The sequence below is a fragment of the Sinocyclocheilus rhinocerous genome, unplaced genomic scaffold, assembly GCF_001515625.1.
Source record: "Sinocyclocheilus rhinocerous isolate Xijiao unplaced genomic scaffold, SAMN03320098_v1.1 scaffold61, whole genome shotgun sequence".
NCBI lineage: Eukaryota > Metazoa > Chordata > Actinopteri > Cypriniformes > Cyprinidae > Sinocyclocheilus > Sinocyclocheilus rhinocerous.
The window spans coordinates 1,719,327-1,742,886 of record NW_015640445.1 but is presented as its reverse complement, the minus strand read 5'-3'; the positions used below and the strand labels follow the sequence as shown (position 1 = coordinate 1,742,886).

At 37.3% G+C, this 23,560-nt stretch overlaps 1 protein-coding gene across 1 annotated transcript in view; it reads right to left on the bottom strand.

The window, feature by feature from the left end:
• The window catches only part of LOC107752759 (membrane-bound O-acyltransferase domain-containing protein 2-like), a 72,229-nt gene that overhangs the window by 34,664 nt on the left and 14,005 nt on the right, over positions 1-23,560 (bottom strand). Inside the window, exons 2-3 of the mRNA XM_016568805.1 lie at positions 6,647-6,792; positions 3,517-3,594 (exon numbers count right to left, since the gene is read on the bottom strand). Of these exons, the coding sequence (XP_016424291.1) occupies positions 3,517-3,594; positions 6,647-6,792 (224 nt within the window). The remainder of the gene's footprint in view (positions 1-3,516; positions 3,595-6,646; positions 6,793-23,560) is intronic.

Below are 23,560 nucleotides of genomic sequence, written 5' to 3'. Positions count from 1 at the left end.
AGCACATTTCTCCAGTTCTCCAACGTTTACACTGGCTCCCAGTAAAGTATTGCATTGATTTAAAAATTTTGCTTATCACATTTAAGGCACTTTACAACCTTGCTCCACCGTATCTTACTGACCTTCTCCACATCTATACTCCTTCTCACACGCTCAGATCTTCACTCTCTTGAACTCTCTTCCCTCCAATATATGGAACAGTGACAGCCTTCATACTTTTAAATCTCGTCTTAAGACTTATCTTTTTACCCAGGCTTTCTTATGACTTGCTCTTATTAATGCTCTTGTAAGCCTTTATTGTATTTATGATGTATGCAGTTGTGCTGTTGAATTTTGTAATGCTGGCAGGACTTGTTTATTTATTGTTACTGTTTTTACTAGTTTGCTTGCTGTAAGGTGACCTTGGGTGTTTAGAAAGGCGCCATTTAATAAAATTAATTATTATTATTATTATTTGTGTTCCTCGCCAGGGCCGAATTTACCTCTTATCGTGACATAGGCAGAACAATTTTTTGGGCTATCAATTATGAGGGTGGCGCTGCCAATAACGCACCTAAAAGCTGTCAAAGACAACAGAAGAACACATTGCCTCACGCGCACACTGTAGACTTGCGTGGCATAAAATAAGACTTGCGTAGCATATAACGGTTACAGTAACTTGGGACGATGTCAAATAAGTTGAATCCAAGCGTTCAATGTTGGCTATAAGGCCAGAACAAGGACAAAGTATTCAGTTTTTTTGTATAATGAATTGTTTGCATTATCACTTCAGCAGCTAATCTATGCCAGTTTTATTGGCAGTCTCTAGGTAATAAACCAGTTAGGTAATGAGAGCCTCTCAAAAGAGATCCTTATGCCCTTTCTGCAAACACACACACATTGCATTCTTTATCGGTTTTCCGCTCCTGTTTTTCAATTTCCCTTCATCCTTAGATTTGTCCTCTCATGTCCCCTGAGCAGTGGAGCATGGCATCATTACCGACTGATCGTCTCCTGGAGTTTCAAAAGGTCTGTTTTGTAGCACTGCATCCCTAATGCGTTCTCTGTGTTCACTGCAGGGAACCGGGCCAGTCTATTTCTCTATCAACCTACAAGACTCTTGCACAAGTTTTTCTTGTCAGTCTTCAACACTATAGACATTGCTGCTCTTTACTTTCTTAGAGAAGAACAATCAGCAAAGAGAAAGACTTATTTTTTAATAATCAGTGCAAACTACAGATTACTGTGACCTGTCTGTCACACCCAATATGAAGATTTTATAGTACAAAAAGCATTGTTTCAAAGTCTAGTTTGTTTAGTAATCAGTAGTTAAATAATCAGTCCAGTAGGTTAAAGGAATATTCTGGGTTCAATCCATCAGATTGTAAAAAAAAAAAAAAACATATTAGAAACCCTTCAGGAGGGTCTTATCGCTGCATGTATAATCCAGAACACGGCTGCAAGATACATTTTTAATGAGCTGACAAAAATGCACGTCACACCTCTGTTTATCAATTTGCACTGGCTACCAATAGCTGCTCGCATAAAATTCAAGGCATTAATGTTTAATGAATCCACCACTGGCTCTGCACCCCTTTACCTAAATTCATTACTTCAGACTTATGTGCACTCTAGAAGCTTGCATTCTGCAAGTGAACGGCACATTATTGTGCCGTTCCAAAGAGGCACGAAATCACTTTGACTGACTTTTGCATTAAATCAGGGGTGCCCAAACTGCCTGGAAGTTTCTAGTATGCCTACCATCTTTATTTGACCCTCTAACTCTAGCACTATCTATTCTAATTCTATTCTTTAAAAAAAAAAACTGCCCTTTTAGACTTGCACTCCTATTCACTTACTAACTTTGTTTTCTTTAAAAAAAAATTCTTTATTTGACCCTCTAACTCTAGCACTATCTATTCTAATTCTATTCTTTAAAAAAAAACTGCCCTTTTAGACTTGCACTCCTATTCACTTACTAACTTTGTTTTCTTTAAAAAAAAAATTTTTTTTTAAATAACACTAGCTTCTCTATTCTTTTTGTATTCTATCTGTTTTCTTTTTATTTATTATACAATTAACAAAAAGCCAAAAAAGGCCTCTAACACTAGCTTCTCTATTCTATCTGTTTTCTTTTTATTTATTATATGATTTTAAAAAAAACTTGCTACGTGTACTGCGTTAAGCTAACTGAGACTTGTTATAGCACTTGCATATCATTGCTCTTTTGTTGATTTTGATGTCCTAACTACACGCGGCGCGACGCGCGATAAAAGGTATCTTTTCCATTTTAATCTGCGTTTTTGTCCTAACTAGCCACGACGGTGACACGCGAAATTTCTAATTTAGAAACGGTTTCTATTTCCGCGACATCGCGGCTGGAACAACAACATACAAACTATATGATATAATTTTGTGTGACCTTAAAGCAACAACAGATAGTTTACCTCAGATCTTGAAAATAAATTAAAGCGGAGATGTCCGTTAAAATTGTGAACTCACTGCGAACCAACGAGTGTATTCCATAGCAAAGATGTTATCAGTCACTCAGTATGTACATTTAATGATGTTAAAAAGCTTTAATATTTATGAATTAGATTATAAGCGTATCCATTTCGTTCCCATAGCAGTGCACTTCCAGAGAGAGCCCACCCACACACGCTTCTGATTGGCTGTGATATTTGATTGATTCTGTCGCATCGCGTCTGGTGTGGACACCCAAATTGCTTGTTGCGTGTAGTTAGGACACGGTGTTAGACAATGTGTTTTTTATGATTTTTTTTTTTTCCTAGTTAAACGTGAGGTGGTAAACGTACAATATTCCTCCTCGCACTACACCTGGCTCTGTGCGTTTAGTACACATGGAGTTAAAACTCCTTGTCTGATAAATATGAAGTTAGGCAAACATCTGGGCAGGAGGCCGATGGTCAGCTTATCATGACTTTTTCAACTAATCGAAGTTCACAAACCATGCTGGCAGGACTTCTGACTGGCCGTTCTGACGCATGTGCCAAGGTCGGGTGACCCAGCACAGATGACCTACCCTTATCTAAATCTCTGGAATTCGACCATATATAATGAAAATGTTTTCTAGGGTCATTTTGTGTTAGTATGCACTCGTGTATGTTGTTGGTTTGAATAGCAATCACTATCAAGCACTGGCTATTTTTGGTGCCGCCCCAAGCAGCAGCGAACACCACATGGTCCAGCACATCCATTCATCTGACCCCAGATCAGAGGGAGCCGTCACTCAGCATGAAACTTATGGAAGCAATGATGAAAACAGACGCTCCCTCATTCCCTGGAGCGGTTTACTGATAAGAATGAAATGGTTGGGTGAGCCGTATGGATTAATATTCAACAAGCCAATTGTAGGGCTAGATGAATAATATATGGTGAACTGGACGGCAGCTGCTTGTTGAGAATTCTGGAACATGTTCCAATGTCATAACACATTTTTGATTTGACATAAGGTTGTTCTTGTTACTGGAAGCAGGGCAGATTGATGGTGTGGAGGATTGGGAGGTCGGTACTCACTTGTGCATGTGTTCCACGCCTGTGAAGATCATAACGCCGTAAGCGAGACCGCTCTGTACCAGAAAGTGTAAGGCATACCTGAAGCACAAGGAGAAGAGGAAACCAATGAGAGGAGCCTATAACTTTATTAAACTGTGAAATAAGAATGTCATTTCGAACAGGAGAGAAATGTGTTGCTGAATAAGATAAGATTCTATAAAGTTCATATACAAAATTTGCTTTCATTTTTTTAAATGAGTTTTTATTTAATAGTTTTTGTCCATGAAAATGATCTAACTATGGTTGTATGCATATAACAAAAATCCTCATTGATCCTCAGTGAATTCTCTTAATATTGTAATCATGCTCAGGGTTGTTATAGTATATATATATAACTTAAAACTAATACTAAATAATAAATAAAAATTATATAGACATATTAAAAAAAACTTGATAGGAACACAACAAAATTACTAAAACTTTAACAAAATGCAAACAATAAAAAATATTAAAATATATTAAAATAAAAACTAATTAAAAATATTAATAAAAACTATAATAGTACCTTAATTAGCCAAAAATAAATGAGATATTATACTGGTAATGATTATATATTTTTTCAGTGATTATATTATATTATATTATAAATCAAAAGTGACAAATATAATCTTTCATCGCTTTATAATTAAATAAAAATGTCTGACTTTGCAGTGATGTAAGGATGATTCTTTAATTAGGGTAACTTTTAATAAATTCTAATCTTGAAAAATCAATTAATTTGAACAATATTTCATCTACATAAAAATATTTATCACATTTCCTTGAATATTATTGTGGCTTCGATCAAACTTCAAGTGGATATGGGTATAAAGTTATATTGTATAATTAAACATTTAATAATTTACTTTTAAAGACAAAATACATATGCTGTGATGGACTGAGCATCCATCCAAGTGTTTCCCTGCTTACAGCCTGAAACACTGGGATAGACTCCAGCTTCCCCGAAACCCTATGCAGGACAAGCCGTTTGAAGAATGATGGATGGACAATACATATGCTGTACCTTTATGCAGACTACTACACATCCGAGTTGCTGCTTTATACATACCTCAATCAAGACAGCAACTAAATTGCTTATTTACATTGTGTCTACACTCTGACAATTCAAATGGACGGTATTGTAACTGTCATGCTGCTTGCTTGCAGTGCATATCTGGCTTTACATTTTCTATATTGCAAAAGAGTGACACGACATTAGCAAATCCAAAATAACTCATTTATGTGCACTTACAATATTTTACGATGTTCAGCCGCTGCAAAAATGCATGTTGCAAACAGATAATTGCTGCAAAAGGAGTAGACCTTATACATAAAAGACTGTAATCGACACTATCCAATAGGAGAATGATGTGGGGGGACTAGATTTCATCCATCTGGAATTGTTTGGATTGTGAAAGAGATATCTTAACCATTTGTCTGCATTGCCTATGTGACGCCAAAAAGGAAAGTTGTTTGTGGGGTGGAGCAAGCTATTGCATTTTGATGAGAGATTATGAAGCGTTTTTTCTGTCCAAAAACATGTGCTGAAGAATCCCACACAGTAAAACCAGGAACACAGATTTTGAAAGTAAATGAGCCCAGTTTGGATTTGATGTTGACCGAGAGCAAACAAATGTTTCGGTGAAGTCTCTGCTGGACAGAGCGGTGTGCAGAGAGAAAGGCAAACTCTCAGAGTATGTGATGATAGCAAATGTGACCCTGGACCACAAAACCAGTCATAAGGGTCAATTTTTCGAAATTGAGATTTATGCATCATCTGAAAGCTGAATAAATAAGATTTCCATTGATGTATGGTTTGTTAGGATAGGACAATATTTGGCCGAGATACAACTATTTGAAAATCTGGATTCTGAGGGTGCCAAACAAATCTAAACACTGAGAAAATCGCCTTTAAATTTGTCCAAATGAAGTCCTTAGCAATGCATATTACTAATCAAAAATGAAGTTTTGATATATTTACAGTAGGAAATTTACAAAATATCTTCATGGAACATGATCTTTAATTAATATCTTAATGATTTTTGGCATAAAGGAAAAATCAATAATTTTGACCCATACAATGTTTTTTTGGCTATTGCTACAAATATACCCCAGCGACTTAAGACTGGTTTTGTGCTCCAGGGTCACAAATCACATTAGAACAGCTGAGGGGAAATCCCCTCACAGGCTGCCACACAAATACAGCAGACATTTGCGAGACACACAACATTCGTTAAATTAATTTGGTAGTAATAGATGATATTTCACTCACAAAAAGGTAGTATTACAGTAAATGCATTCAAGAAGGCATAAACAACACATTAGTGTCCACTATGTCTTGGGCAATGTCACTGTTTAGAGGTCTTGCTTCTTGCCGTCACGTTTATTGCATAATGACTTCCTGTGTGATTTGGCTGGACTGACCTCTGTTCAGAAAGCTGTAATAGACCGCTGCATATGGTTAGAGGTTTTTCAGAAAGTGTCAGCTTAAGCATGACTCCCACTGATACAATTTATCACATTTTGACAACCTTGTGACAAAAAAACAAAACACGTTGTGTGATGTAGTTATGTAATTTTGTCTCTTTTTATTCTATTAAGAAATGTTGAAACACAAACAGAGGTTGAAAAGCTGAGACTACTAGTGAAAGTGCTTTTACTTAGCATTTTTTAATTTAATATAAAATGTGTCACTGCAAATTATTTTATCAGTACAAAAACATATGCAAAAAGATGAAAAATAATACGAATTTCAGAATGTATTTGTAGAAGTAGTATTTGGTTTCTCTTTTAACGCCTATGTCCTACATTATCCGCTGGAACGCCACTCTCTCGCGCATTCGACAGTTAGCTGAAGCTAGGTATTATGGTTTATAACGTTTTAAATATTGATATTTGTCTTACACAAATGCATCAATTGACTTCAGAAGGCCTTTATTATAAGCAGCAGGTAAGTATCAATAAATATAGGCTTACAAACTGCGTCTCTCAGTTTCCACAGCTGCTAAGGAGACTCTGGTCTTCTGCCAGCACTCCATTATAAATTGAATGGCTCGCTAACCGGCTATCAATGACACTGCTATGGATCAATATGGAACAGACAAGCACTCACCAGCCAAAGCAGAACAGGGCCAAATAGAAGCCCAGCAGGGTGGCGACTACATGCCGGATGAAGGGACTCGTCTTGCTAGGGTGCAGGTAGAGTCTGAACCAGAAGGCCGTGACCAGGGCGAAGAGCTGGCATACCACAAAGTTCACCTAATGAGAGAGACAGGAGGTTAATTTTACACTGATCAAGAGGAAAGGTCAACAATTAGTTAAACTCAACTTAAGAACCAAATAAATTAGAAAGGTTCAAAATCAAAACTAATCTCCATGTAACCTTCAAATGTAAGTCTTCCAGTACATCAGGATTAAGGCTTTAACACTGAATGTAAACTGCTGACATTAACAGAAGATAACGGCATTTTGCGATGAGGATAAAGTAGAGGATGAGAAGAGAAAATTGACTGCCATTCAAAAGTTGCTGTGTGTACTCTGATTAAATTCATTTTTATACACTATATAACATAAAAGCACTTTTGCAATCCCATGCGTATTTCCCCTCAGCATTTGCGAGGCACCGTTTCCATTGAAATCGATGGTTCCAAAGAATTCTCTGATGCTACAGAAACTTGTTTGGGTTTTATGACACGAAAACTTAGGGAGGGCATCACAATGGATGACAAATACATGAACTAACCAGGTTGTGCACGCCCAACAACCTTGCGAAACAAATTCAAAGTGATAAAAAACAGAGGCTTGTGCTCACAAACCCATGAAAAGTGTTTTATTTTACTTGACGTCAATGTTTACTCTACAAAGTCATGTCTGGACCTGAACGTTACAGTCTCCTTTGCTTTTTGAGGCTTATCTGATAAAGTATGTACAGTAGGCTGCTGTGTTGAATCGTAGTCTCTCGCCCTTCCTTTAATTTACAGAACATTTTACTTACATAAGATTTTACATGCCACTGTAAGAGCAAAACAACTGTTGTTATGCTGTATGCAGGATGCCATAATAACCCATTAAAACCCATTTAAAAATGGTAAAAAGATATGCTGATTAAATAAATTGCATATCAATACTTTCTGAAAAAGGCAAGTGAAGAAAAATCTCATGAAAACAATAATCTGAATAATCTAAAAAAATAAATGTAGTATGCTACATTGTTGACACAGGACCTCAAATTAAATAGCATGTTTAGTTCAGAAATGACCAGTTATCACATAGGAATTTGATACATTTACTTAATATTTTACTTAAATACGGTGGTCCAGTAGTGCACAACACAACGAAATTTCCACAACACAACATAGGACTAATTTTGTTGTGTTGTGCTAATTTCGCTGTGTTGTGGCTTGTTTCTGTTGTGTTGCAACCTGTTTCCATTGTGTTGTGGAGATTTTGTTGTGTTGTGCCTTGTTTCTGTTGTGTTGTGCTAATTTTGTTGTTGCGATTTGTTTCTGTTGTGTTGTGCTAATTTCATTGTGTTGTGCTGTTTTTTGGCATTTCACTGAATGGCATGTGTTTTTGTAAATTCGGATGCCACACCATGAAAAGGTGAAATTATGAAATATTTAAGAGCAATAAACTCACTTTTTTCACCACACAGGTCTTTCAGGAGCCATTTGATGATGTCACAGACTGTCGAATGACTGTCAGTTTTTTTTATATGATTTCAGAATGGCTTCTTGTTCATGTTACACTGAATAATTTCTGATAAACTGCATTTTCGGGACAAAAGTCCCCTGGTTATTTAAATACTTTAAAAAAAATTACTGATAAGATTCCGATGTGTCCAGCGCATTTTATGGAGGACTGTTTCCTGATCCTGGATTCAAACGCGAGTTTTGAGCAGTGTTAAGAGTAGCGTTTGTAGTTTGTCATTTCTTCGATCGCAAATGCAGACATGGTTTTATGTTTACACGAGGACGATATCCGCTTCGTCATGCCTGGAGCTGATCCGTGCTGGTCGCTGAGGAAATACATCAACTTCGCGCTGTGGATCGCCGGATCGGCTTTCACCGTGGACAAAGCGGAGTCCAGCCCGGGGTCGTCACATGTGGTTGCCGCATGTCTGCCCGCTGCCGCTCAAGCCGGCCGCCGCACACTCAAGCCGCCGTGTGTGACGCTGTGTTTCGTTGTGAAAGCGAAACTACTTTGTTTGGCCTTCCAAAAGAGGACACGAATAAAAATCAGTGGTTAAGTTGTATTTACAACACTGTTCCAGAACAGTTTAACCCAAATATTCAGATGTGTCCAGCGCATTTTATGGAGGACTGTTTCCTGATCCTGGGAGAGTAGACTACAATGCCGGCTGTTCTGACTCACAGACTGTAAGTAAGTTTTTTATATTTAAAGAATTTGCCACTGACGATTCAAACGCGAGTTTTGAGCAGTGTAGAGTAGCGCTTGTTGTTTGTCATTTCTCCGATCACAAAAGCAGACATGGTTTTATGTTTACGCGGCACAACGCAGCGCGTAAAAAGACAGTATAAGTCATTATAATAAACCGTAATTATGTCCCCACTGGATACAACAAATGCCTCGTTTAACACCGGTTGCGTCACTTGCCCATCGCGTCACTGTCCCCCACCGTCGTTTTGATTTTTTATAGTAATAAAAATCATTTAGTTCAGTAAAAGAACAGACACTACAATTAAAAACTGAACGCGGCTGCTCAATGTAGCGTGCCGAACGACAGTCGCATCACAGATCAGGTTTCATTTCTCCAGTGAGGAGAGTGAGTCGAGCTGACTGACGAGACGATCGCGGATGATTTAGTTTCGAAACTAGATGCAAAAGCGCCTGTTTGGCAATATTTTGGATTTTGAAAAGCCTGTTGACTTTTGCCGTTTATCTAAGGTGATTTTGGAAGTTTTTTTTAAACATTCGTTTCTTATTTAATTGGTTCCACATTGTTTGCTGATTTTTACTTTATTTAAACTTTGTGTCATTTGTTTTTTTTATTTGACATCAAGGTGTATGCCGTGCCTCCAAGCTTTCTTACTCGTTTTGCTAATAAACGTTCTACTTTTCTTATTTATTTGGTTATATATTATGCATGTTTACTTATTTCCAGTTTTGTATACCTATTTAAACTTTATGTAAGTTATTTGTTATTTTATATTAGGCGGCTTGCCCTATAGCATGGTGTATTTTTATTTGTTTTGTTAATAAAAGTTCTATGTTTTATATATACGCTAAAGTGAGTTTGACGTTGTATTTTGTTGTTGCATTCAAGCAATTGACGCGGAACTGCCGTTAATTCAAAAGTGAAAGTAAAATGCGCACGGCGCTTTTAAGCTATTTAAAAGCGAAGGAAAGCGAGGAAAAGAGGAGAAATTCAAACGAACTAAAAACGAACAATTGCTTTACTCCGAATTGCCGCTATTTTAAAGTGAAAGTAAAATGGGCACGCCACTTTTACAAGCTATTTAAAAGCGAAGGAAAGCGAGGAAAAGAGGGAATGCCCCGCCCCCGCGGTGATACCGGTATTACCGGTGTTGTCACACGCCGATTAACCTACACAACCCTACACCAAATACGCAAAATAATGTTCTTTTTAGCAACATCATATGACCCCTTTAATATAACACAGCCAACACTTATTTGAAAATGCCAAGACAACATATATGTTTAACCTGGTATTTTATATGTTTATTTAAAGATGTAATGGCAAAATCAAAGTCCGGACCATTACACTGAATGTCAATTTTACACTTTGGAACAGTATTTCCCCCATATTTTGACTTTTTATTTTCACAAAAGTTATTTGAAATATGAAAGTAGATACTTTACTTGCATTTAACTAAACCTTGCTTTTTATGTATTTCACTTTTGTAAATATAATTTGATGCGGACACCAAAATGTTGACGTCTCGTCTTTGACCCATATAATATAAACATATATATAAATAAACATTTACTGTAATTCCCCTTTTAAACAGTTTAACCATTTAAATTACATATTATATACCACCTAAGCTAAAAACGATCAAATATTTCCCTTATGCGTTTTCGGTTAACAAGCTTAGCTTAGCCTTTAAAATGACATCTATCACTGAAGCTAAAAATGGTTAAAATAAATATTTCTTTGTGTTTTTTTAAGTAAAATAGCTGCAGCTTAGCACAGTGGTAAAGAATAGCTCTTTTGATTAGCTAGACAAGACATGATGATTTTTCAGGCATTGAAGATAGGGGAAAGTACAGAGTCATGGACGACAAATAAAGTCATTACATCATGTCTCATCCCATATTCCTAGTACAGAAAAAAATGTCCATCCCTATTATAAAATGTCAGAAAATGTGCTGGAGAGATGACAATAGCTCTCCGCTTAGCATAGAACCTTGGGGAATGTTATTGAAACTTCAATCAGAAGGCTTTTGGTTTGTTTTCGCTGGTCTATTTCTGTCATTCCCTGGAGACACCTCTCATCCCCTCAGTCCCCTTCAGGTGCTTGTCACTTTAATTTTGGATCGACCAGATTGAGATGTTTTAACTGCTGGAAACGTGTCCTGCCTCTACAAGAAACCTTGCGCATCTCCTTAACGTTACAGGCGGCTATACTGTACAGAGGCAGCCATTGTTTCTCATTCTGCATAAGCAGGTCAACAGTGGGCCATAAACAATAGCTCATTGGCTTCTTCTTTGTATCCCCCACGCTTTCTGTATCACAGGAAGCATTGTTATTGGCAGGATAAATCTGTCCAACACACACGCACAACTGTAAGTAATTGTGGTCAGGCAGATTTATGGAGATGATGTCCCTGTGCCGTTTCTCTATTGGTAGATCTCTAAGAGCTCTTTCACGAGTGACCCGACATCGACCGGCACTTGTGGTCGCTTTAGAGCTATTAAAAAGAACCACAGAATTACACTCAATTAATCTGGGACATTAAACCCTAATTAAACATAACCTCTCCATGCACTAAGATTCACACAGTTTGAAAACAGAGCAGTGCTTGGAAGACAATCTTCCTTAAGTTTTACCAACCAGGTAGTAAAAACAAAAACGAGTCAGTGCTCAAGTTACAGCATTCGATTAGGTGACACAAACATGGACAGTGTTTCCTGAACTATGCAAATGAGCATTATACACATCACCTCAAAGCAATACCTCACGTTTACCACATTTTCATCGGTTCTCTCTCCTAATTAAAAAGTTTTATATATAATTAACAGTACTTTTGGAAAACATCATTCATGTGTACCCTCACGTGATTCGCAAAGTAGTTTTATTCTATGAGGGCCATATATGTGACCCTGGACCACAAAACCAGTCATAAGGGTCCATTTTTTTTAATTGAGATTTATACACATCTGAAAGCTGAATAAATAAGCTTTCTATTGCTGTATGGTTTGTTATGATAGGAGATACAACTATTTGAAAATCTGGAATCTGAGGGTGCAAAAAAATCAAAATACTGAGAAAAACGCCTTTAAATTTGTCCAAATGAAGTTCTTAGCAATGCATATTACTAATCGAAAATTTACAAAATATCTTCATGGAACATGATCTTTACTTAATATCCTAATGATTTTTGGCATAAAAGAAAAATCAATAATTTTGACCCATATAATGTTTTTTGGCTATTGCTAAAAATATACCCAAGCGACTTAAGACTGGTTTTGTGCTCCAGGGTCACATACTGACATCAAATGACCAGCTCTGTCAATTGAGAAAGCTGAGAAAAAAGCACTAGAATCAAAAATACACCTTTTTTGCTACACAGAGGAAAGCAAGTCAGGTTTGAAACAACATAAAATGAGCAAATGACAGTTTTTTAAATTTTTTTGGGTCAACTATCCCTTTAACAGTCTTCCTTGTTATAGATTTTCAACACAAATAGTTTAGTCAACAATCGTTTGCATGCTTTGTTTGAGCTGCCAGATCCATCTTCTTTTTCTTTTTTTTGGGGGGGGTCACACTTTATTTTAAGGTCCAATTCTCGCTATTAACAAACCATTAACAATTACTTTTGCCTCAATAAACTCCTAATTTGTTGCTTATTAATATTTAGTTTGGTAGGTGTTAAGTTCAGGTATGATTATGGATGTAGAATATGGTCATACAGAATATGTGCTTTATAAGTACTAATAAAAAGCCAATATGTTATATGTTATATAAACAGCCAATATTGGTCCCTATAATAAAGTCAAGTGTTACCCTTTTTAATAAACATCTAGACCACGCAAATACTCTTGTTTTGAGGGCACTTCTGATTACCAGTCTGAATAGCATTATGAGTCTCAACAGTAAGGACACAGAAACAGTGATGACAGATTTTGTCCCCCTGTGGCTCTAAACCATCTCTCTTTGCAGCCAGCCATCTGGCTTAGTTTCCACAGACACCTCCAGCCATTCAGCTGAGAGAGAAATTTATGAGGAAAGGGACATTTGGGAAGAAAGAGAAACAGGGAATGACTTAAGGGTCAATATTAGAGAGCCTGGCCACTGTGTGCTGTGTGGATATCTCAGTAAAATGTAAACCAGCCTAAGCCTTTATTTTTGAGGGGAAATGTGTACTAACATGAAGGATGAGTACTAAGATCACATTGAACTAAAGTTCAAACATGGGTTTCTAAAAATGACACCATTAAGAGCTGGGTAATCAAACAGGAAATGTCAACAAACATGCAAAATATAGGTACAGGAAATGTATAAGACACACACACATACATGAGGGTTTAGACTGGTCCAGAAACTCCTGAATTCAAAAACCTTCATGTTAGTGTAAATATCCTTCTCTTTCACATCACTGCCAATTTCCTAAGTCAAAGATCAATGCTTCTCAACCAGGTGGATGGGGTAAATTCTGATAAAAACACTATTTTTGAGTTTATTTATTATTTTTATTACAAGAAAAGTACCAGAGTAGGGCTGCACGATAAATCGAAATGGAATCGAGATCACGATTCGACAGAAGCTGCGATTGTCACGCGTATCTTTCAGTGAAGCATGCAAACAGCTGTCATTATCGCGAATGATTTCTTCCATTTCAGAATCAGTAACTTGTCAGTGAACTACGGCTATGTGTAGTAAATTCTGCTCCATCTGAAAGCACGTGATGATGATTTCCTGCTGATTACAGAACCGGCTTTTTTAACAAATGCGCATGACATTCGCATTCGATTAATCGTGCAGCCCTATACCAGAGGTATGTATATGATATCGCCTTTGAATATTTTCTTGGACAAAAGGGGGCACTGGAGTCAAAAAGGTTGAGGACCACTGATTTAGATGGTTGGCAAGTTGGAATACCAGCTGCTAGGAACCTGGCTGGGTTCGAAGACCATCTTGGGCCTGAAACTATCCTCCTAACATGGTTGGTTAGGCATTTACATGGTTAATTTCAGTCATATAACCAAATGAAGAAACTATCATAGTAGTACAAATAAGGTCTAAAATTAACAGATTTAGTATGAATCTTCAACATTTCTATCAAAATACCACAGACCACATACTGAAGTCATGTTAAATGGTCATATTAAGTGAATAAACCTGTATTTAAGTAACTTTACATCGATTTTTATACAGTACCTCTATTGCATTCATTTTCTTAATCTGTATTTTTAAAAAGCTTATCTATATTCCTTGAAATATGAACAGCACTGGTGTGTACTGTAAACCTCCCAGTAGCCTTGTAGCTAACACCAACAATCGTTTACAAAACAGAAGGATGACAAATAGAGTGACGGGGAGGCGTGACCGGAGTAGAGTTTTTATAAAGCGTCTCTGGTCAATGAAATGGAAAATTGATCAGCAAGTCATGTTTACAGTCAGTATCCTTGGCTACGCTACAGTAGTTATGAATAATCACGTAGCATAGACTCTGAAGCTAAAAAAACACCTTAAAAGGAAACAATACATTGAATTCAGTGGAAAAAAGAGGTCATGCCAGTTTCGAATGGTCGAGCCAGTCAACTACGTCAAGATATGGTTTGGAACAGGGCTAACCAGCTCAACCAGATCCCCAAAATAGGCATGGTGGTCTACCAGTTCTAGGTACACCAAGATGAATCGACCTTGGTCCCAACAACTGATTAACCGCTTTAAACCAGCTTGAACCAGCAGAAGCTGGTTATAGTTGAATTTTCCATTTTCATTCTGACAAATCTAACACCAGCTAATGTTTGAATAGGAGACATACAGATTTGACATGAACATTAGCATCAATATTTCGAATGGCGTTCAATTTCGTTAGCCTTTAGCGGTAGGCTAAAGAAGCTTGACAACCTTTTATACAGACTTTTATGGAAGAGTTTTAATGGTCGTTGCATTATCCTGTCATACCTGCTTCAAACTTGATACAACAGCCCAATTTTGGTTTGCAAGTTATTAAATAAGGCGTAGGCTGACTAAAGTCCATTCACCATTTAGTGATGGCCCTAAAACTGAAGGCTTAAAATAGCTAATTCCAATGGGTAAAACAGGGCCATTCCTACAAATGGCCCTCTAGATCCCTTAGAGCATCAAATATGAGTACATTTTTGGCTCACTAGAGACATACGTCCAAGTTTAATCATACACTATTTCATTGTAGCAGTTAGTTAACAAGCCTTAAAACAGGTAAACTCAAAATATAGGCTACAGGGAATGTGTGTAAATAATCTATGTAAGTGAGTTTGTTGCATGGGCATTGGCTCAGAAAAAGTGTCACAACCAATAAAACATGCTGCATGATGATTCAGATATCAGATTTGACCAGTAGAGTCAAGCTTGGGTACAGGAGTCCTCAAAGTAAATGAACTGCAGAAAGAGGCTCACTTCTATAATTCATGGGAATTTAATATATTACTGGTAGCATTAAAAACAGAGGTTAGGCACACATTTGAGCTCTTCGTTTAAAAAGGAAGACACACAATCACTTCAAAGCACTCAAATGGTAATCAATATCATTGCAATAAGCAATACTAAACCTAGAGCAATTACGCTATCTGTGGCACTGCCAGTCAGGTTTAACGATGACAAAGAGCCTTGGCAGAGATTCCTGGCAAAGACGAAAGAAATGCAAGACACCGATTCTTCCTCTGTTTTCCCTAGAGCTCTGAACTTCATTGCACAGAATCACAACAAAATACATGGAATAGGAAGAATGCTCTATTCAGACAATTTTAGGTTGCTGGAAAAAAATTTTTTTTAATACGGGTGGAACTTTTTACATTCAAAATAAGAAATACAAATAAAAAGCAGCAACAAATATTGAATCTGAATTGAACATTTTGTGTTATGGGTTGAGATACTAACAATCAGCGATAAAATAGCGGTAAAACAAGCACATTTCTTAGCTATTATAACAAGTATGTTTAAAAAACACATCATTAAATATTATTTATATATAGATATAATAAAGTTGCACACACATTATTATTATTTATGCTTATTGTGTAATTGCACACACATATGTTTGTGTGTGCGCGTGTGTGTGTGTGTGATTAAAATTGGTTTGATGATCTGAATCTTTTAAGTGTGACAAATATGCAAACAATTAAAAAAACAGGAAGGGGGCAAAAACTTTGTCACACCACTGTATATATATATATATATATATATACACATACATACAATATAATATATATTTAGTCATTTACCATAAAATAAGAAACAGACAAATAAGAAAAGAAAATTAGAACATTATGAGCAAATCATCATGGAATTACCATAGTATGTCCAAAAAACATTGCAATACTTTTTGATCGTTTTTTTTTTTTGTGCAGGGGTTTTAAATTAATACACTAGCTACTTTTGAACAGAATTAACAAACAAAACCTGCAGAGAGAAAAAAAACTTACCAAACTAAAAATTCAAAAGTGCAGCATGGCCAAACAAATTCAATTAGTCTTGGTCTTTTTTTCTTTCGAGGCCTTTCACAATATACACACAAAATAGAAAGAAAGTCCCTAGGACATGAAGCCCAGCACGTCCACACTTTAAAACAAATGTCTTTTATTTGCTGAGCTACTCTTTTTAACTGATTAAATGCTACACCCTACAGCAAAAAAAGTCTCAAATGTGCTTATGTTTTATGATAGAGCAGCTGCTCCATTACCAAAGCAGGGGGTAAACAAGACTTGTTCCATTTGACTACATGTCACTGCTCCTCTTGGGCCTCACAATTTGGTATCCAAGCAACCGACTGCTCAACAGAGCGCAACTTCACCAAAGGGAGGCAGATCGGCTTTGAGGAGGGACATTAAACTCCTCTGACAGCTCCTGTGGCACTGTGGAGTGCTGTTCTTTTGAGACTGCCAGTAACAGGTCTGACACATTTCTACACTGGCATGATTTTACACAGATCTCAATCTCCCATCACCCTCACAGGAACTTCAGGGCCCAGTTATGGAGCAAGTAACCAGTCCTGTTATTCATCTATTTTTTTCTGCAAGACTGGTTATACCTTTTTTAAAATGATATAAAAACATAGACTGGTCTAATTTGAATCCAAAAAGTCTAAACATAGTGAGGCCCTGGATTCCCAAACCTTATGTCAGTAATGATGCCCACTATGGGCACTTTATCGCTTTCTCATACAGACTTACATACAGGTTCCAGCACAGTTGCGTCATGTTTTAGTAGACATCATAAATAGGTGACATTATAAGTGCATTAACGCCACCTCTCTCTCAAATGGACCATTGACACTCTATCTACAATCTCAATTAGGAGTGTCAATAGTCCACTTGAGAGATAGGTGGCGGTAATGCACTTATAAGTCTGCGATCCGCAGTAAAGCAAGAAGAAGAAGACGCCTCACGCACCTGCTGTTGAGAACGCGCTCAGGACAGTTCGAACAGTTCGGACATTGCATGAATCAGAGGTAAAAAAACGATATACATACTGTTCAGTTTCTTGCACAGACCGATCGTGTTGTGTCTTTACACATCAATGTATCGTCACGAGCCGCAGGGTTTAATTTGGTTTTGTTTGTGTACGTTTTTTTTGTTTGTTTTATTGTATGTTTTAGCCGTGATAACCATTCACCTCCATTATAAGACTGACAGAATGCAACGATGTGTGTTAAAAATCTTCAAATTTGTGTTCTACTGAAGAAACAAAGTCACCTACATCTTGGATGCCCTGGGGTAAGCAGATAAACATCAAATTTTCATTTTTGGGTGAACTATCCCTTTAACATATCTATATTTTATTATCAATTTCATATTGTTAATGTGCAATCAAAAAACACTGGAGTGCTGCAGAATTAATGGTCTCGAAAAATTTTAAAACTTCTTTTAATACAATGCTCATGACGTGAGGCACAGAAAAAAACAGCAATAAATGACCTCCATCTGCCAAGTAAACAGTTAAAATGAGCAGCTGGAATGTGAGAATCATCACATCAACAGCCTTCAATATATCATTGTTTTTTATTATTCGTGAAACAATGAATACGGAAAATTTAATATTGTTAATGCAGATGATTCCTATTGAAACAAGCTCACAAAGCATAAAAAACAATGCTAACAAACAATGTCGCAAACTTCTATAGTTATTATTAGCCAAATAACACAATGCCAATATACTGTGCGCCACTAGTTAAAGAACTTTGAGAAAAATTGTAAGACAAAGGTAAGAATTATGCAGAAATCTGCTTCAAGGAACAAGCCTGTTTAAGTCAGGCCTGCCAAACTTGCAAGTGGCACCTGTCGTTTCCCATGGGAATCTACACTGTACTTCATTTCGCACCTGTGTGACTCTCCAACACCTCCAATGCACATATAACAGCCTGCCAGCAGACGCCTCCTCATCTCTGCTCCTGGGCTGAATGCATTTCTTCCATATTTACTGATTCACTTGGCAATCAATCTCTAAAACAGGTCCCAGCAGGGCAGCAAATCCAACTTCTCTTGCAGGCAAAGATAAGAGGCTAGTGTGCCAGAAGTGTTCCCAAGATAAGCCCCATTTCCTCCAGAGCTTTGTTCAAGCTAACCTCCAAGAGACAAGTTCAGTATCATTCATGATATTTTCCATATTCATTTCTATTCAGTCCTCAAATTTACGATTTATAGTCACTCATGTTTGCTTTACTAAAACAAAACAAGGAGTTCATGCTAATTTAATGACATATGGCACATGAATTGAACATGAACATCCACATATAAAACCCTTCATGTTTATTGTTTTCATTTCTCAAGGCTATTCTGTACTATGAGGAGAGTGTGTGTGGGGGGGGTGGGGATCACATCAACAGACCACTGCAAAAATGATGCTAAGCAGTAAACTTGTCCAATTTTATGACATTCTCTAAATATGCTTTCTTGTCCTTGGAAGATACTGTACTTGGAAGTCACCATGCAATTATTTGGGTTGTGCTAGCATGTTTGCTATGAAACTAAACAGGAAAGCCCACTCCCTTTTTCTTTCTAGCTAAGTCTAAAGGATTGTTTTGACAGATTTTACAGCTACATTGAACACTGTTTGGAAACATTTATTCAAGTTCAGAAGAACATATTCACATTTCAGTTTCTGAAGGCACGTCTTCATGTCAAATCTCCCAAATTTAACATTTCAATTATTTTCACAACTTCCCACAATCTTTGAAGTAAATGCTGATCAACTACCAATTACATCATCCAAAATAATAGTACTTTGTTCATTGGATCACTTGGTAAGGGCACAAAATAAAGAAGACAGAAGCAGGTTGCCTTCTAAAATTCATCCACAGAGAGAGAGACTGAGAAGAGAAAGCAGCAGAGGCGGAACGGCCTGTCTGCTCTAGTTGAACATCAAACGAGGCTTTTCCAGCCAGACTTCACCTGAACATCCGTTGAGAAGAGAGAGAGAGACTCTAAACAATACCCGGATAACATACTGAATCATTAACCAGTGGACACTTTGATTTCTTATAAGGCCATGAGAGCTGAGGAGCAGTCAGATTCAAAAAGCTGAACTAGCGCTGGGCTGATATTTTTCATATCAGTCGATATCGATAATTATCACGATAAATGTACAATTTTTATTTCTTTCAAATTTAAAGGCAGATTTTTGCTCCAATGTGAAAGTTGTAAAAACCAGGGCCCGTGTTCATGAAAAGTCTTAGTGCTAAGAGTTGCTCCTAGTAACAAAATTCAAAGAAAATTCTTAGAAATGTGGGTGTTTCCTCTTAAAATTAAAGAAAAGATCCTAGTAAAGAAAAAAGTTACTCAGAAGCATCTTAACCCTTAAAAGAGCTCTTAAGGTCCAAAATTGTTAGAAGTACTGACGAGGACTTAACGAGGATTAGAGACACGCTAACATCTCCCACACAGTTTAAAAATGCCATAGCGCCAGAAATGAAAGTAATCACTACATTAACTATGGCCACGTTCACACTGTCAGTTTTAGGTATTTACAACCGGATTTCCTTACAGTCTCGAAACGTCCCGTTCAAACAGCAGCTTACTGTACAGTAGTGTCTCGAATACTGTCTGTATCAACGTGCAATTAGAGTCAAGCCTGTATATGCAATCGCGTCCTTTTCTGCATCTCGCGCATGACACTGAATTTGAGTCACGCACAGAACACAACTGACGGAAACTGCTCCAGTGGAGAACAGTGACTGGATCAAAAACCTTCAGATGATGCACAGCTTATTTCTCAGTCGCTGTAACTTACCCAGAGTGAAAACGCACGAGCGGCTCTCTTGCACTGTACTACAAGTTGTCCAGTTCATACAGCGCGTTTTCTGAGAATGCAGTTGTGAGTCCTGAAAATAGACTGGTGTGAGTTTGGTTATAAAATGCAGTTGTCACCCCCGTAAATAACTTCATTGTGTGAGCGTAACCGTGTTAAAGGCAGGGTATGTGATTTTTCAAAAACGCTTTAGAAAACTGATTCGGGCCGAATCGCAAAACAAACTTGTAGCCAATCAGCAATAAGGGGTGTGTCTACTCGTGATGTGGAGGTGTTTGTTTTGGTGATTTCAAATATCAGTTGTGGCTACCAGAAATCACTTACTCTGCCTTTAAGGACTCAAATACAGGACTGACAACCGTATTCTGCTGCTGTGTGAACGTGGCTGTACATTAACATATTTGGCAATTGGAAAAATGCAACTTTGCAGCAGTGATGATTTTGTCTGTCATAATTACATAGACCGCAAACATTCGCGCACCGAAAATGCGAATGTTTTTTTTTCCAACCAGTCCGACGAATCTTTTCAGTTTCGCAACGCGAAAACACGGGCCGTCCAATAAGATTTGAGCTAGGATCACATGACCGGAGCAGCTGCTGTTGCACAAAAGGGTGAGTATGGTGGCGCTGTTTCGAAAACCAGTGTAAACAAACACCGAAGAAGAGTATCCCGGATAAGAGAGTGGATGCTGAGTTCTTGTTATCGTTGGTATTTGAGAACAGATTTATTCTCACATGTTCTTTACACAGAATAACTTTTCAAATAATTCTCCACTGAATTATGTGATCTGTAGAGCACCGTCCGTTTTCTTCCACGTGCGCGAGAATTATAGCGCATTCACTCTCTAGTCTAGATCTGTATTAAAAAAATCGATAGAAACATTTTTCTACACATAAAATAGGAAAGCAAATAGACATATGATTATGACAATATATTTTCTGTATGTGATTTGTATGCAGCTCATGGTATTTTTTTATAGCAATAAAGGATGTTTATGACAAATATTAGTAGTGTAGCATTATTAAACAGAGTGCATGTGTCTGCTTATTATAGAATCAAAATCAACTATAGATCACAATCGGAAGTTATTAAGCACTTGATGATGGTTTACAGTGGGTAAGCAAATACATTAATAATTACATACATTTTCAAGTGTAGCTTGATGCTAAATGTACTTCTAATTATATTTTAAGATGTAGCCTATTCTTGTAAGGATTATAGATAGTTTGTTTCTGGTGTAGAACCAAACTTTGTTTATCTTAATTTAGATGTTAAATCCATATACGAGATACATATCTGAGGAAAAATGCATTGTTGGTCGGCGCCACCTAGCGTGCAGGCTTGAACTAACAGAAGGCGAACAATCGTTTTGCGCTCGGTGTGAAAGCACCATTCGTCGGCGCTTCGCCTCGCTTTTTCGCATCGCGCTCAGTGTGGAACGGCCTTTAGGAATGTACTTACACAAACTACATACTTACAGAACATACTTCCTCAACTGCTGAAATGCAAGTCCATCATCACATGCTTTGCATACTAGGAAACTACAGGAAACCACAAAGAGAGAGCACATGAGCTAGTTGTGACTTCCCATGGCATCTTCTGACTGTTTTGTTGAGGAACTTTTACTACAAACTCTAACAAACAAGCACATTTCAAATCTCCAAAAAGCAGCACAATGAAAGTCTAGAAAATAGAACTAGAAATAACAAAAGAAAAACATGGAATAGCTTAAGGGAAGCACAAGGAAGGGTCATGTGACACTGAAGACTGGAGTAATGGTTGTTGAAAATGTGATTTTGCCATCACAGGAATACATTTCATTTTAAGATATAATATTTCACAATATTACAGTTTTTACTGTATTTCGATTAAACAATGAGCATCCCAAATGCACATGCTGTACAGTCCTTTGTCCTCCTGTATATAAACCTGCAGCTGCAGAATGGATTACAAAGCAACATCTCCTGCTTTCAAACACTTCACCACAAACAAAAGACTCCTGTCACCGGCAGCAGGCTTCGGCTACATCCCTTTATGTTCATCCAACGATTACAGCTTCCTTGGTCAGCTATAAATAAATCACCATTCAAGCCTGGCCTGCATGACAAATGAGTGCCATTCACCCCACCTCAAACAGAATACATAACTAGCCAAACAGCTAGCCAATACAAAACCAATGCAAAAATCTCACCCTCACTTGTGGAGGCAACTCTCTAGAAAAAAGTGATCCATTAAAAGGATTAAAATTTAATTAAATTTATGTCATCCAAGATGTTAATGTCTTTCTTTCTTCATTTGAAAAGAAATTAAGGTTTTTGAGGAGAATTCCAGGATTTTTCTCCTTATAGTGGACTTCAATGGGGATCAACGGGTTGAAGGTCCAAATTGAAGGTTTCAATGCAGCTTCAAAAGGGCTCCAACACAATCCCAGCAGAGAAATAAGGATCTTATCTAACAAAACGATTTATCATTTTCAAAAAATTTAAAAAAAGCATTTTAGTAAAAAAAGTCTTTGCACGTTCACTTTGTAAACATTGGGTCGGTACTATCCGCCTACGTCATGTGTGACCTTTCCAACGTGACTACGTAATAAGTGAAGTCGCGGATGCGTATTGCACAGCCAGTGCAAGACGAGCATTTGTTGTTAACAAGTATATACATTTTTATTTTTTTTTGAAAATTACAGATCATTTGGCTAGATAAGACCCTTATTCCTAGGCTGGGATTGTGTAGAGCCTTTTGAAGGATACCTGTCAACCCTCCCGTTTTTCCCAGGATTCTCCCGTATTTTACCATTCTATCCCACTATCATCTCATTTAAATATTTTCCCGTATTTCTCCCATATTTTTTATCTTTTTTATAAAAAAATCCCACTGGGCATATTTTATATGTTTGTTACATTCGCCTCCGGTAAAACTTCCGTAATTTGAATGGCCCAAACCTCATTATATGAATAATCACGTCAACAAATTCCAAGGTTGCCCAGTTGCCAGATCTTGTATAAAACACATCCTTCTCACACAATCGACACATACAAATTTCAACCCATTTGTCCCCTCAACTTGGCAACCTACAACAGTGATGACTACCGCGGGAAGGAAAGGATCACTGGTAGAAATGGGACGGGAGGAGAAGACTCAGGTGGTGCACCGGTGAAAAAAAACAAATATACATGCAAATTGAGATATAGCTTACACTTCAAAGGCTATGGTTTAATTGATTAAATATGAGCGCTGCAAGTTGCAAAATCAGGTGCTGTGCTGCTTTGTTTACTGCGGTTACCGGGGAAATGGCTATATCCCTGGCGAAAAGCGAAAGAATGACGAGAGAATGAATTTGCATTTTTCAATAAGCCCTTCTGCTTTT